The 14430-nt window shown below is 36.1% G+C and overlaps 1 protein-coding gene across 3 annotated transcripts in view; it reads left to right on the forward strand.

The window, feature by feature from the left end:
- The window catches only part of gria2b (glutamate receptor, ionotropic, AMPA 2b), a 51146-nt gene extending 46792 nt beyond the window's left edge, over positions 1-4354 (forward strand). For 2 of the 3 annotated variants that reach the window (XM_053631986.1, XM_053631987.1), the window contains exon 16: positions 2215-4354. In XM_053631986.1, the coding sequence (XP_053487961.1) occupies positions 2215-2379 (165 nt within the window). In that variant the 3' untranslated portion in view covers positions 2380-4354. Of the gene's footprint in view, positions 72-2214 lie in introns of all 3 variants that reach the window. The other variant, XM_053631988.1, reaches the window with a different exon arrangement.
- Positions 4355-14430: the final 10076 nt, after the last annotated feature.

Consider the following 14430-nt stretch of genomic DNA (forward strand, 5'->3'; position numbering starts at 1 on the left):
GTGCACAGAATATTAATCCCACTTCCTCGCAGAATTCTCAGAATTTTGCCACTTATAAGGAAGGGTACAACGTATATGGGATCGAAAGTGTAAAAATTTAAGGGGGTAGGATACGCGTCCGTCGAATCTGTGATATTTCTTCTCCCCTCCCCCAACCCCACCCCCACCCCGAGTGCACGCTTTCCATATACCCCATTTCCCCTCAGTGTGCTAGTGAATGAGGAGATTTTGGACGAAGGTGGAGCGTATGTAATGTAATCCAGTAATGTCTTATTTTCCCTCCCGAGCCTCATTACGTCACCCGTAATGAGTGGAACATTAAACACTTTCCTTCCTCCATCTTTTGTTGGTTTTGTGTGTGACTGTTCAGTTGTTCCTCTTCATCATCATCATCATCATCATCATCAAAATTGTTATTACCCTGTTTTCACACTAGCAAGCAACAAAGCGACAAGCGATGTTCATTTCCTATGAACGTATTTATTTAATTACACTATAAGGTCATCTATCACACCCGTATGTGGTTCTTCTCCAAACTGTTGCCACAAAGTTGGAAGCACACAATTGTATAATATATCTTTGTGTGCTGTAGCATTACAGTTTCCCTTCCCTTCAAGACATGGTGTGTTAAGGTCGGAGTAGAAGAACTCGTGTGCCCTGACCTCGACCCCACTGAACACCTTTGGGATGAACTGGTCCTGGAACTTTTGTTCCGACCTGTGATTAGTTCCTGCAGAAATGGAAGAAAAACATATAAGCATGGTTTCATCTCATCCTCTCATACACGACCTCTCATTAAATGTGTATGTAGACGTCGCATAGTACAATGCAGCTCGGAAGGAAGCAGCAGAGGTTGTCGCTGACTCTGGTGAGTGTATGTAGCTAGTACAGTTAGCACGCTTTGCTAATCCAATGGAGCTAATACTGAAAGTCGTGACGTAAATCCGATCATCGATTTTCACACTGATTAGTGTGTCATTTCGTTTGTCTTTACCTAGTTAGCTTTAGAAGCGATACAGCGATACATACTGTAGCTACTACCGTTTCTCATTGGAACTCAAAAAAATCGCAAACAGGCCACGCCCACAAGAGACAAGCTACAAGCGATACAAGGGACTTGTTGGTCACTAGCTAGTGTGACACAGGGTTATCATAATGCTGTGAGTGTTATTAATGTGATTAACTGATCAGTGTGTATTTACAGTAACGTCAGTGATGATGTTTTATCTGTTTGTGTGTCCATTCTGAATGTTCTTCTACAGTACTTCACATTGTATCTAGTTTACATCAACATCTCCACTAGGGGTGTAACGATTTAACTGTATGACAGTATACCATGATAATGGAGTCTTAAATAGTTTGATCGATTACGTATACAGTTACATACGCGCCCCAGAATGTAGCGAGTCACCCAGTTCATTTTCTGACATAGCTAAGTCACATCATCTTATATTTAAAGTGTAAAATGTACGATAATATGCTAATTATGTAAGGAATAAACACAGTACGCGTTGTAGATAATGTCTTTAAGGACTTTAAAATGACTAAAAATGGGCCAAGGGCTGATTAAAAAATGCCAAGATCTATGAATATACATAAATATGCAAATTTGAAACCTGAAGTAGCTAGTAAGCTAGCTTCACATGCGCAAATTCTCCCCGATTTATCTGACACCAGTCAAACATGTTAATTATAATATTCCGTTACCATGGCAACCATGATGTGTTCATGCTAGTTTGCTAGATTAGCGCATAGATTGCGTGAGTGAAGTGCAGTTTTCCAAGATGGCGGCGCCCACAAATCACCCTACAGCACTCAGCTATACGGCAAAGATGTGTTAGTATTTAAAGATGACAGGAAGTGTCACTGCGTCCTAAACTAGATCAGGAAGTCACACAAAAGATGTTAGGTGAGATGGAATTTTAGTACTAAACAACACAAATTAAAGACGTAAACATCTGAAGATTTCGGCCGATCGACCTTATTTTGGCATTGTCTTATTGGAAAACTAGAACTAGTCCATAATATTGCCATGACAATGACGCTATTATCCAAACTTCATGATATTTTGATGATATATATTGATGGACAGTTATGAATGTCATATCGTTCCACCCCTAGTCTCCATGAAAAGGTACAAACAGTCTATGTATAGATGTTCCTAAATCTCACTACTATATGTGTGTGTGTGTGTGTGTGTGCGTGTGTTTCCAGGTGACCTTTTCGGATGCGATGAGGAATAAGGCGAGGTTATCTGTCACTGGGAGCACAGGGGAGAACGGCCGTGTCATGAGTCCCGAGTTCCCTAAAGGCGTCCACCCTGTGCCCTACGTAGGGCCCGACGTTGGCATGAACGTCAGCTTAACCGACCTTTCATGAGGGAAACCCCCCCCGCCGAGTGCCTTAAAATGGTTTATCCCTTCCTTTTTCTCTCTCCTTCAGTCTGTTTCTCTCTCTCTCTCTCTCTCTCTCTCTCTCTATTTATATCCCGGATGAGAGACAGAGACCGTGTTTTAATAGTGAAAAAACATTTGTGCCGCACACATACACCTATCACAGTGACATCTTTGCCTCTATAAAACACGCCTAAAGAGGTGATGATGTCACTTCCCCTGATCACGGATGGGTTTTTCTGACGAGCGTGAAATTAGCATCTTGTGTGTTTCGTCTGGGCGTGTGCCGATAGTCATTTATACGATGAGCAATATTATTGCGTTATGACATTCCTGTCACATTCCCTAGATAGGCAGCCTTTCTAGGCGGTTTGAATTAGATAATCAATAATTCAATAATCAATAATCGATTTTTTTTTTTTTAATAAATTATAAAATTGTGATAACATAAGAACCCATGAAAAATGTCGCGATATGAATTAAAAAACTTGAATATCAGCACATGCCTAGTTTGTCGTCCATGTTGGCTCAAGCACACTGCGTTCTTTTAATAATAAAACAAAAAAATAAATATATACAATAAAACATTTTCTATGTATTTTCACATAAAAATGCTTTTAAATAAATCTGCTTACATAATACCGGTTGCGTGTTTAACAACTTATACATCTTAATCTCCGTCTACTTTTCGAGCTCGGCTCTTAGTTCCATCCTTTTTAAAAATGCCAAATCTATTGCTTACGTAATTTATTAGTCGTATAATATTAACATTTCGGTGTTTATATGGAGATATCTAGCAATGCTTGACTTTTTGCAATCGGTTTTGATAGTGGTGCCGCAGATCTGTTTACGTTAATCTGAATCTTACTCTTAATTTCATGTTTTTTCGTATTTTCATCAATAATCAGGGTAGCAGATATGTTATCTTACGTTATGTTATATGTTAAAAAAAAAAAAAAAATGACGAAAAAAGTTATGTTTACAATATGAATGCAAGAAAAAGGAAAACAGTTAGTACCTTAATGTATTATTGCCTAATGTTTTGCTGTGAACTCAGTAGATGTATTACACATCGACACGCTCGTCTGTTTCAAATGCCAAATAAGTGAGTGTGCCAAATTTATTCCTGAATATAGTCGGAATATAATCTGTCCTCGTTGTGAATGTAGTCAATACATTCTCTACGTTTCTGTAACTCTGTACTGTTTGATGGCCTACGCAGTGATTCAACTATTATAACAGTTTGTTCCTCTTTTAATCATGTTGTTTCGTTCTTGATTGATTCACACCAACCGAATGATCCTAAGCCCCGGCCACACTTCAGTCCACTCAGGAAAGGTAGAAACCAATTGGGCGTAAAACTGAAACATAAACAACAATAAATTACTTTAATAAACAGAGAAAAGCAGAATGAGGGGGAGAATTAAGGCAGCGTACACTATTACATTATCTGGCGACTGCATTCTTATTGGTTGCACTGGCATTGTGGATGGGAACTGTGATATGATTGGCTACAGTGACATGAGGGTGAAAACTGTGTTCTGATTGGTTACAGTGGATTTTGGGTGTGAACTGTGGTATGATTGGTTACAGTGGCAATAGCGTGGAAACTGTGTTCTGATTGGCTGCAGTGGCAGTAGGGGTAAAAACTGTGGTCTGATTAGTTCCAGTTCTATTCAGGGCATGAACTGTAGTCTGATTGGTTACAGAGATATTTTGGGTGGGAACAGTGGTCTGACTGGTTAGGCTGGTGTTGGGGGCAGGAATATGATTGAATGGGTTGCAGTGGCATTGAACTATGATCTGATTGGTTAGAGTGATATTAGGCGATGAATGGTGGTTGTATTGGTGTTGTGGGTGGGAACTGTGGTCTGATTGGTTACAGTATCATTAAGGGGCGTGAACTGCAGTCTAAGTATTTGCAGTGGCATTATGATTGGGGACTGTGATCTGATTGGCTACAGAGACATTTTGAGCAAGAACTGTGGTCATGCTGACTAGCACCAGTTGGAGGGCCAAGAAAAAAGGCGGGGCTTAGGATTGGTCAGTTGCATGTTACAACATCACATAAAATGAGAATCCTTTACTTTTCATTACCCCTTTACTTTTATTTTTGCAGCATATACATGCTTATGTTAAAGAGTAGAAGTATTTACATTTACAGTAGGCCTGTTTTGATCTTCGATTTGACCTAATAATAATAATAATATAATATAATATTAATAATGATGATCTGTAACCCTCAGCTTATATATCTTATATATGCTTAAATACGAAATATTAATACAAGTCCATAATAAGAACACAATCTATAGGAACGTGACAAACATTTGCACAATATATGGTTAACGTTTTTTTTTCCCCCCCGTGAATTTTGAATAACTTCCTATTCAATCATTTTTACTTTTCTCATTATAAAAGAAAATGTTTTCATTTTTTTTTTCTTTTCTTTACTTTGTAAATGAATGTGTGCTGACTTGTTTATTTTTTTGGAACTCTTTCTGAATAAAAATGTGACTAATATCGCTGCTTGATTCATTCGTATCTATCGAGTGTTAGAAGAAGTGATAAACATTGCAGCTACGTTACTGAAAAAAAGTGAAGCACGCCAGACAAAAATCGAATAGAAACCAATTCATTTCAAAACTTTAAATGAACACAAGTTTGCTGGATGTTTAATATGTTCTAAACAAGGTTTCGTCTGCAATCAGCAGGCCGGTGGAAAACTTCACCGCCTCTTTATGCGGCCAGTTTTGTCCTACACTAACGTGTCTTTTTGGATAAATGGGTTCTTTTTGCCTTCTAATCTCCATTTTATGAGGATGAAGCGAGGTTTCTCTGATGTTAGCTGCAATGTGCTTTGGCATATTCAGGTCAGTCCCGCTGTTCTCTCGACTCGGCTCTCGCTTTAATCACCGCACCGGTTTACTCGCTGTCCTGGGACTTCGCAGCACGGCAGCCATGTTTTTCACACACCGCACTTGGCTCGGTTTGGCTCGACCACCCGCCTGCCTTCCGACACTTTTCCGCCGTCGTTTCATCTCATTCTGCTGGCACTGAATGTAAAATGCTCCGTGAATGCTCCGTGCAGAAATAATCTGCTTCTGGGAAAAGTAAAATCTAGCCAGAAAGATTGTGTAATTTAGTCGTACCTTAGTGCCAGTCGTGTAAGAGATTTTAAGTACGAGTAAATGAAAGCTAACATGGTGTTAATTCATTTCTAGCCATGTTTTAGAGGATTGGGATTTTGAAGATGGAACAGCATATTTACACACGGCACAAAAGTCATGAAAAATGCATAAAAAAGATCTGAAACATCCCCTGCAAAAAAAAAAAAAAAAAAATCTTCTGGTCCTCATGAGCTATAAATGAATTCTAATTAGGTTTCACATTTCATATTGGGTCTTAAAGCTTCTACACATAAACATCTTTTTGACACGTAATTACAACATAGTACATAATTTCATCTCTAATTTCAACTTAGCTACAAATCCTATTTACACAATAACACTAGTTGTGTGATTCGACCGTCAGGGTGCCATTTCTATTGCACTGATTTGACCAGCGGTGGAAATGCTATTTAGGGTCAGTAGCTTGCTAGGTTGGTTAGCTAGCTAGCTCATGTTAATTCATATATGTTGCTAGTTATATACAGTAGTTATCTATCAAGCAAAACACCCCTTACAGATTATCCGGAACGTTACGAGTACCTTCAACTCATGTTCCTCAAACCGTTCCTGAACATCGCCCAGAGCATCACACTGCCTCCACCAGCTCGCCTTCTTCCCATAGTGCGTCCTGGTGCCAGCTCTTCCCCACACACACCCGGCCTCCACGTGATGTAAAACAAAACGTGACTCATTAGTCCAGGCCACCTTCTTCCACTGCTCCATGGTGCAGTTCTGATGTCCATGTAGGAGATTTCGGAGGTGTACAGGGGGTCAGCATGGGCGCTCTGACCGCTCTGCAGCTACGCAGCTCCATACGCAGCGAGCTGTGATGCTCTGTGTGTTCTGACTCCTTTCTATCAGAACCAGCGTTAACTTTTTCAGCAGTTTGTGCTGCAGTAGATCGTCTGTGGGATCGGACCAGACGGGCTAGCCTTCGCTCCTCACTCGCATCACTGAGCCTTGTGCGCCCATGACCCTGTCTCCGGTTCACCGGTTCTCCTTCACTGGACCGCTTTTGGTAGGTACTAACCCCTGCACACCGGGAACACCCCTAATATATCCCACCCCTTGACAGGAGCCATTGTATTCACGTCACCTGTCAGTGGTTTTAATGTTATGGTCATTTGTTGTAAATTCAAGTACTGTAACGAGAGTACATATACAGTAGTTTGTTACTTTCCATCCCTGGATATTACATTTAAGGTAAAATAATAAAAAAACAAAACAAAACAAAACAATCACACACAAATAAAAACATTTTAACCACAGGTAAACATTCTCTGTGCATGTTTCAGATAAATCACTTACAAACTCAATAACCTACAAAATCTACAGCATGGAACCACCGTAACCCAAATTCTGCACCACAAGATAAGCTCTAAACGATTTTATAGCAATAAAAATGCTATAGATAAATAAACATCGTAAATAATAAAGGTAAATAAAGATCAGAGACCATGCACAGTGTTAGCCGGTGTCAGTGGTCTGAGCTGCTTATTTCCTGTCTGTCCTGATTTATTCCTTTTTCTTTTTATTTTCTAATTTGTTTTCTTTCCACGCAGAGTGTTTATATAGGCGTAATTATCTCCAGTTCAGGTGGGAGAGGAGCGACACGACATCAATATCCTGTAATTAACAGAAAACAGGAAGTGAGGATAATCTTACAGGAGCACAGGGAGGAACGCAAGTGTGACATTCATTAACACTACAGAGGAGACTCGCTTCAACACACACACACACACACACACACACACACACGAATCTATACGACGGACTTCCTGACCTCATTTAAACTCCTAAGAGTGTGTGAGTGTGATTTTGTCCATAAACAGCCAACCAAGAAAAGATTTTTATACGTTTATTATTTAAAGCCGTAATTAAAAGGATTGTATGTAAGAAATAAAACACTGTGTGTGCGCGGTGCTGTTATAGTAAAATAATCAACAACAGAGTATTTATTAAAGAAACACACCATACTGTTTATCCTTTTACTGAGTAACTCATCAGAAGCTTCTTCACACCGACACGTCACTTATTTGACGCTTAAACGACTCGGTTCTTGGAAAAGCTCAAACTTTGCTTTATTTATTTAATGACGTGTTAGATTTAGATCCGTGTCACACTTGTGTTTTGTTTAGGCGTCACTGTAGGACATTTAATATCGCAGAGTTCGAATCAGAGAGGACGGTTTTGCTTTGTTTTCCCTTTAATTTTGATTTACCTTTGCAGTGCACATAATTAAACATTGATTATTAGAGGTGTGTGAAGGGGCGGAGCTGGAAACACCGTAAAAACGCCTAAAATCATATTTTACTTATTGGTAAAAAAAAAAAAAAGGAAAAAGAAAGGAACAAATAACTTGCTGAAAGGTGTTCGAAAGGGCCAGGATTAAAAACAGCTTAGAAAATTTTTATCATCGGTTATAGATAGATAGAAAATTATAAAATAAATAAATAAATAAATATAAATACATAAATGAATAAATAAATAGCTGAGTGATGTGTAAGAGGGGTTTAGACTGAATCCGGTCTTGTAAAATTATTTTATTCAGTGCTAATTGGTTGATTGATTGATTGATTGATGAAATTCAATCAACAGAAGAGGGTGGGGCTAAAACTGAAAAGCTTATGGATTCATTGGTTAGAATAAACAAAGAAATAAATAGTGGAGGGATTGTAACTGTCTGTAAATGATTCTGTTCATTGGACAAATGAATAGAGGAATAAATAATTGCGTAAACAATGCTAGCTGAGAGCACCCAAGCATGAACAGCATGAAGCCAGGGCTAAATAATATTCTAAAATAAATCTAGTTGAATACGTTTTGTTGGAAACATCAGAACTGACACACGGAGCGGATTTCCTTCTCCGGAGCTGAAAGCCTGACATGATGTGTTTCATCAGGCAGATGTGGAAAAGGATTCATTTCGGCTTTTTCTGATACACCCTCAACATCTGCTAAACACTTTACCACATCAGAGCTCCTGCTGAACATATACAGTGTACATAGTGTACATAAAGCTATATACAGGTGTACATACTCTAAATAAAGCTATATACAGGTCCACAGTGTACATACTCTAAATAAAGCTATATACAGGTCCACAGTGTACATACTCTAAATAAAGCTATATACAGGTCCACAGTGTACATACTCTAAATAAAGCTATATACAGGTCCACAGTGTACATAGTCTAAATAAAGCTATATACAGGTCCACAGTGTACATACTCTAAATAAAGCTATATACAGGTCCACAGTGTACATAGTCTAAATAAAGCTATATACAGGTCCACAGTGTACATACTCTAAATAAAGCTATATACAGGTCCACAGTGTACATACTCTAAATAAAGGTATATACTATATATAAAGGTATACAGTGTAAATAATCTAAATAAAGGTATATAAATGTAAATACTGTGTATAAAGGTATGTAAATGTAAATACTGTGTATAAAGGTATATAAAGGTAAATACTGTGTATAAATGTAAATACTGTGTATAAAGGTATATAAAGGTAAATACTGTGTATAAATGTAAATACTGTGTATAAAGGTATATAAATGTAAATACTGTGTATAAATGTAAATACTGTGTATAAAGGTATATAAATGTAAATACTGTGTATAAAGGTATATAAAGGTAAATACTGTGTATAAATGTAAATACTGTGTATAAAGGTATATAAAGGTAAATACTGTGTATAAATGTAAATACTGTGTATAAAGGTATATAAATGTAAATACTGTGTATAAATGTAAATACTGTGTATAAAGGTATATAAATGTAAATACTGTGTATAAAGGTATATAAATGTAAATACTGTGTATAAATGTAAATACTGTGTATAAAGGTATGTAAATGTAAATACTGTGTATAAAGGTATATAAAGGTAAATACTGTGTATAAATGTAAATACTGTGTATAAAGGTATATAAATGTAAATAGTGTATATAAATGTATATAAAGGTAAATACTGTATATAAAGGTATATAAAGGTAAATACTGTGTATAAATGTAAATACTGTGTATAAAGGTATATAAATGTAAATACTGTGTATAAATGTAAATACTGTGTATAAAGGTATATAAATGTAAATACTGTGTATAAAGGTATATAAATGTAAATACTGTGTATAAATGTAAATACTGTGTATAAAGGTATGTAAATGTAAATACTGTGTATAAATGTAAATACTGTGTATAAAGGTATATAAATGTAAATACTGTGTATAAAGGTATATAAATGTAAATACTGTGTATAAATGTAAATACTGTGTATAAAGGTATGTAAATGTAAATACTGTGTATAAAGGTATATAAAGGTAAATACTGTGTATAAATGTAAATACTGTGTATAAAGGTATATAAATGTAAATAGTGTATATAAATGTATATAAAGGTAAATACTGTATATAAATGTAAATACTTTTATATAAATGTAAATACTGTATATAAAGGTATATAAAGGTAAATACTGTGTATAAATGTAAATACTGTGTATAAAGGTATATAAATGTAAATACTGTGTATAAATGTAAATACTGTGTATAAAGGTATATAAATGTAAATACTGTGTATAAATGTAAATACTGTGTATAAAGGTATATAAATGTAAATACTGTGTATAAATGTAAATACTGTGTATAAAGGTATATAAATGTAAATACTGTGTATAAAGGTATATAAATGTAAATACTGTGTATAAATGTAAATACTGTGTATAAAGGTATGTAAATGTAAATACTGTGTATAAAGGTATATAAAGGTAAATACTGTGTATAAATGTAAATACTGTGTATAAAGGTATATAAATGTAAATAGTGTATATAAATGTATATAAAGGTAAATACTGTATATAAATGTAAATACTTTTATATAAATGTAAATACTGTATATAAAGGTATATAAAGGTAAATAGTGTATATAAATGTATATAAAGGTAAATACTGTATATAAATGTAAATACTGTATATAAAGATATATAAAGGTAAATAGTGTATATAAATGTATATAAAGGTAAATACTGTAGGCTATATAGTCTGTCTCTGGTGTTATTTTTGGGGTTCTGTAGCTGCTGTGAATTTTAATATTAATTTTAAGTTTTGGAAGATTAGGCATCAGGTGCTTACATACACATGATAAACAACACACCAGTCCTGAGGTACAGGCTGTTGTTGTTGAGGAGGTTAATACATCTGCTTACAGACTTTACATTCCTTGTTTGATGTTTACATTAATTCTAACCATCTTTAAATAACTCAGCACTTACAAGGCTGTCCTCTCTTTTTCAGGAGTCTGTGAGAAAGACAGAAAGGGATGCTATTGTGAACAGAGGCGATGGGGAATAAAATAGCACCCGAGATGTGTTGTCATGGAAACAACATCGGTGATGCGCGGGGGAACAGCGCGGCTCTCAGGAAAGTGCGACTTGGCAAAGATGCTCTCTGTCATTTTGTCATTCACACTCCGCGCTCACAGACCATCAGCACATTTTCAGCACAGTTGCGTAATAAACCTGTTTGGTGGAGAAAAAAAAGCGAGGAAGTGATCATTAAAGGACAAGTTCAACTCAGCAGCGCAGCATCACAAAGAGTGTTGCCATAGCAACCACTTCTACTGTTAGTCAGCGTATGTAAAAGAGATTTCACAATCATGTGACTGTGTGTAACATAACAATAATAATACTAATACTAATACTACTACTAATAATAAATATAAAAGAATAACAACAACAACAACAACAATAATAATAATAATAATAATAATAATAAATAAAGTTAATAATAATAATAATAATAATAATGATAATAATAATAATAATAATAATAATAATAATAATAATAATTATTATTATTATTATTATACTGCATTTAAATGATTTATTATTCACCACTAAATGGAATAACTCCACCATTAATAATATAATATACGATAATAGAATATAGCTTTATTTATAGAGCACTTTTCATACACATGTTAGCTCAAAATGTACAAGGTGTACAGTCAAACTGTAAAATAAATAAATAAATAAATAAATAATGTAATAAAAGTACATTTACTTTTTAAAGGTTTAATATAACATAAAACTATCTGAGGAACATGTAGAAGCATAATTGTAGAAATTGAAGAAACAGTGCCTGAAATATGACAGGTTCTGTGGAGAACTCCTTTATTTATTTCTAGAAAGAAGCAAAATTATCTGCCAAAAGTATAATACAATTAAAATGATTAGATTTGTTTAAAAGGTCTATTCATAAGTTTAATAGTCAGATAACTTGTCTATAACTCTTAATCAGAAATACTGTGTGTATATATATATATATATATATATATATATATATATATATATATATATATATATATATATATATATATATATATATATATATATATATATATATATATATATATATATATATATTTATTTTTTTGATGATTTATGTATATATTTGACTATTTACTTTTCTAGATATTTCTGGATGCTCCTGCTAGACTCCTGGGAAAGTAAGTGGGGTAAGGGTTAATTATTAACATAAACAAATTACAAATTATTTATTTATTTATTTATTTATATTTTGGTATCATTATGATTTTTTTTTTGGAGCAGCATATTGTTTCCCCCCACTTCCTTTAACCATGTTTACATTTCTGAGCAGTAAACAAGAGGGTGGAGTCTATACCATCATTGACAGGGGGGATGTAAACACAACAATTATTAACAAATTGCCTGGATTAAATGTTTTAACGAATGGGAATGCTGAATCTGAATTTCGGGAGATCTGAGAGACAGGCGTGATTATAATTGAAGTGAGGAAACTGACTACATGAACATCTTAAAATGAGTAATTAAGATGATATTTTCAGTTACAGCTGATAACTCCATAAATTGATCTATTAAAGATTATAAAGCAATATGTTAATGTTTTACATAATCACAGATATATGCTTATGCTAGCTAACCGGTGTCTTTGGGAATGTGAGCTCCTGATTGGTCCATTAGAAAGGGACTGAACTGAAAGACTGAAGACTCTGCTAAGAGGTCGACGCTGAAGAAAACACATCTTTTAAATAAAAACATTTGTCTTCAGAAACGTTTGGTCAGTTGATGAAACAAAATAAGACGGAAAAGAATTCCCTTTAGGTCTGAAAATCCCTTTCACATCCGCTGTGAGTTTATCTTCCAGCTCAGTTATTTCTACACTAACACCTCCAGAGAACATACAGCACAATAAATGATCAGAGTGTGAATGTAGGCGATGTGTAGCAGTATTCATGCTTTTTCCTCACACACACACACACACACACACACACACACAGAGAGAGAGAGAGAGAGAGCGTTAAGTGGCAGGTCTCAGAGATACAGTGGGTGTGATTCTTGTCTGTCTGAAGCTTTAAGTGAATAATTTTCTTCTCTTCTGCAGAAACAAAAAGACAAAGTAGAGAAATGACATGACTCCATTCTTTTAATTCCTCCTGCGCAGCGTTCAACGCTCCATTGCTGACTCTGTGTGTGTGTGTGTGTGTGTGTGTGTGTGTGTGTGTGTGTGTGTGTGTGTGAGAGAGAGAGAGAGAGAGAGAGAGAGAGAGAGAGAGAGAAAGAGAGAAGGAGGACATGTGTAGTGCTCGTGACAGAGATGTGAGGATCTTCTAAATGAATATGTATGGTCCAGGATCATCTCTACACCTCCCCCCTGATTAAATGTACCAGGATATATGAATATGCATGAATATGCAAATCAGAAACACCCCCAATGTCCTCCATCAGGCCATCCCTAATAGACTACTATCATTACTATCAATACTATTGTTTAGCCAGATCACGAACTGCTGGTGAACTAGCTCATATTCACAGTCACAGAAGCCACGCCTCCTTCACGAGAACTGATGGATACAGAAGCCACACTGTGTACTTCACGTAAATGACAGATACAGAAGCTACACCTTCTTCCCTGGGATGTTGAGAAGCCACACCTCCTTCACTGAAACTAACAAGAAAAGAAGCCACACCTCCTTCACTGGATTTCATGGATACAAATCTCACCTCCTTCATTTTAATTTATTGATACAGAGGCCACACCTTCTTCACTATGATTGACAGATACAGAGCCCACACCTTTGTCACTGTGATTGATAGATACAGAGGCCACGCCTTCTTCACTTTGATTGACTGATACAGAGGCCACACCTTCTTCACTATGATTGACAGATACAGAGGCCACGCCTTCGTCACTGTGATTGACTGATACAGAGGCCACACCTTCTTCATGGTGATTGACAGATACAGAGGCCACACGTTCTTCACTGTGATTGACTGATACAGAGGCCACACCTTCTTTACTGTGATTGACAGATACAGAGGCCACACCTTCTTCACTGTGCTTGACTGATACAGAGGCCACACCTTCACTGTGATTGACTGATACAGAGGCCCACCTTCTTCACTATGATTGACAGATACAGAGGCCACACCTTCTTCACTATGATTGACAGATACAGAGGCCACGCCTTCTTCACTGTGATTGACAGATACAGAGGCCACGCCTTCTTCACTGTGATTGACAGATACAGAGGCCACACCTTCTTCACTATGATTGACAGATACAGAGGCCACACCTTCTTCAATGTGATTGACTGATACAGAGGCCACGCCTTCTTCACTTTGATTGACTGATACAGAGGCCACACCTTCTTCACTATGATTAACAGATACAGAGGCCACACCTTCTTCACTGTGATTGACTGATACAGAGGCCACACCTTCTTTACTGTGATTGACAGATACAGAGGCCACACCTTCTTCACTGTGATTGACAGATACAGAGGCCACGCCTTCTTCACTGTGATTGACTGATACAGAGGCCAC

Source organism: Ictalurus furcatus, chromosome 8 (assembly GCF_023375685.1).
Source record: "Ictalurus furcatus strain D&B chromosome 8, Billie_1.0, whole genome shotgun sequence".
NCBI classification, from domain to species: domain Eukaryota; kingdom Metazoa; phylum Chordata; class Actinopteri; order Siluriformes; family Ictaluridae; genus Ictalurus; species Ictalurus furcatus.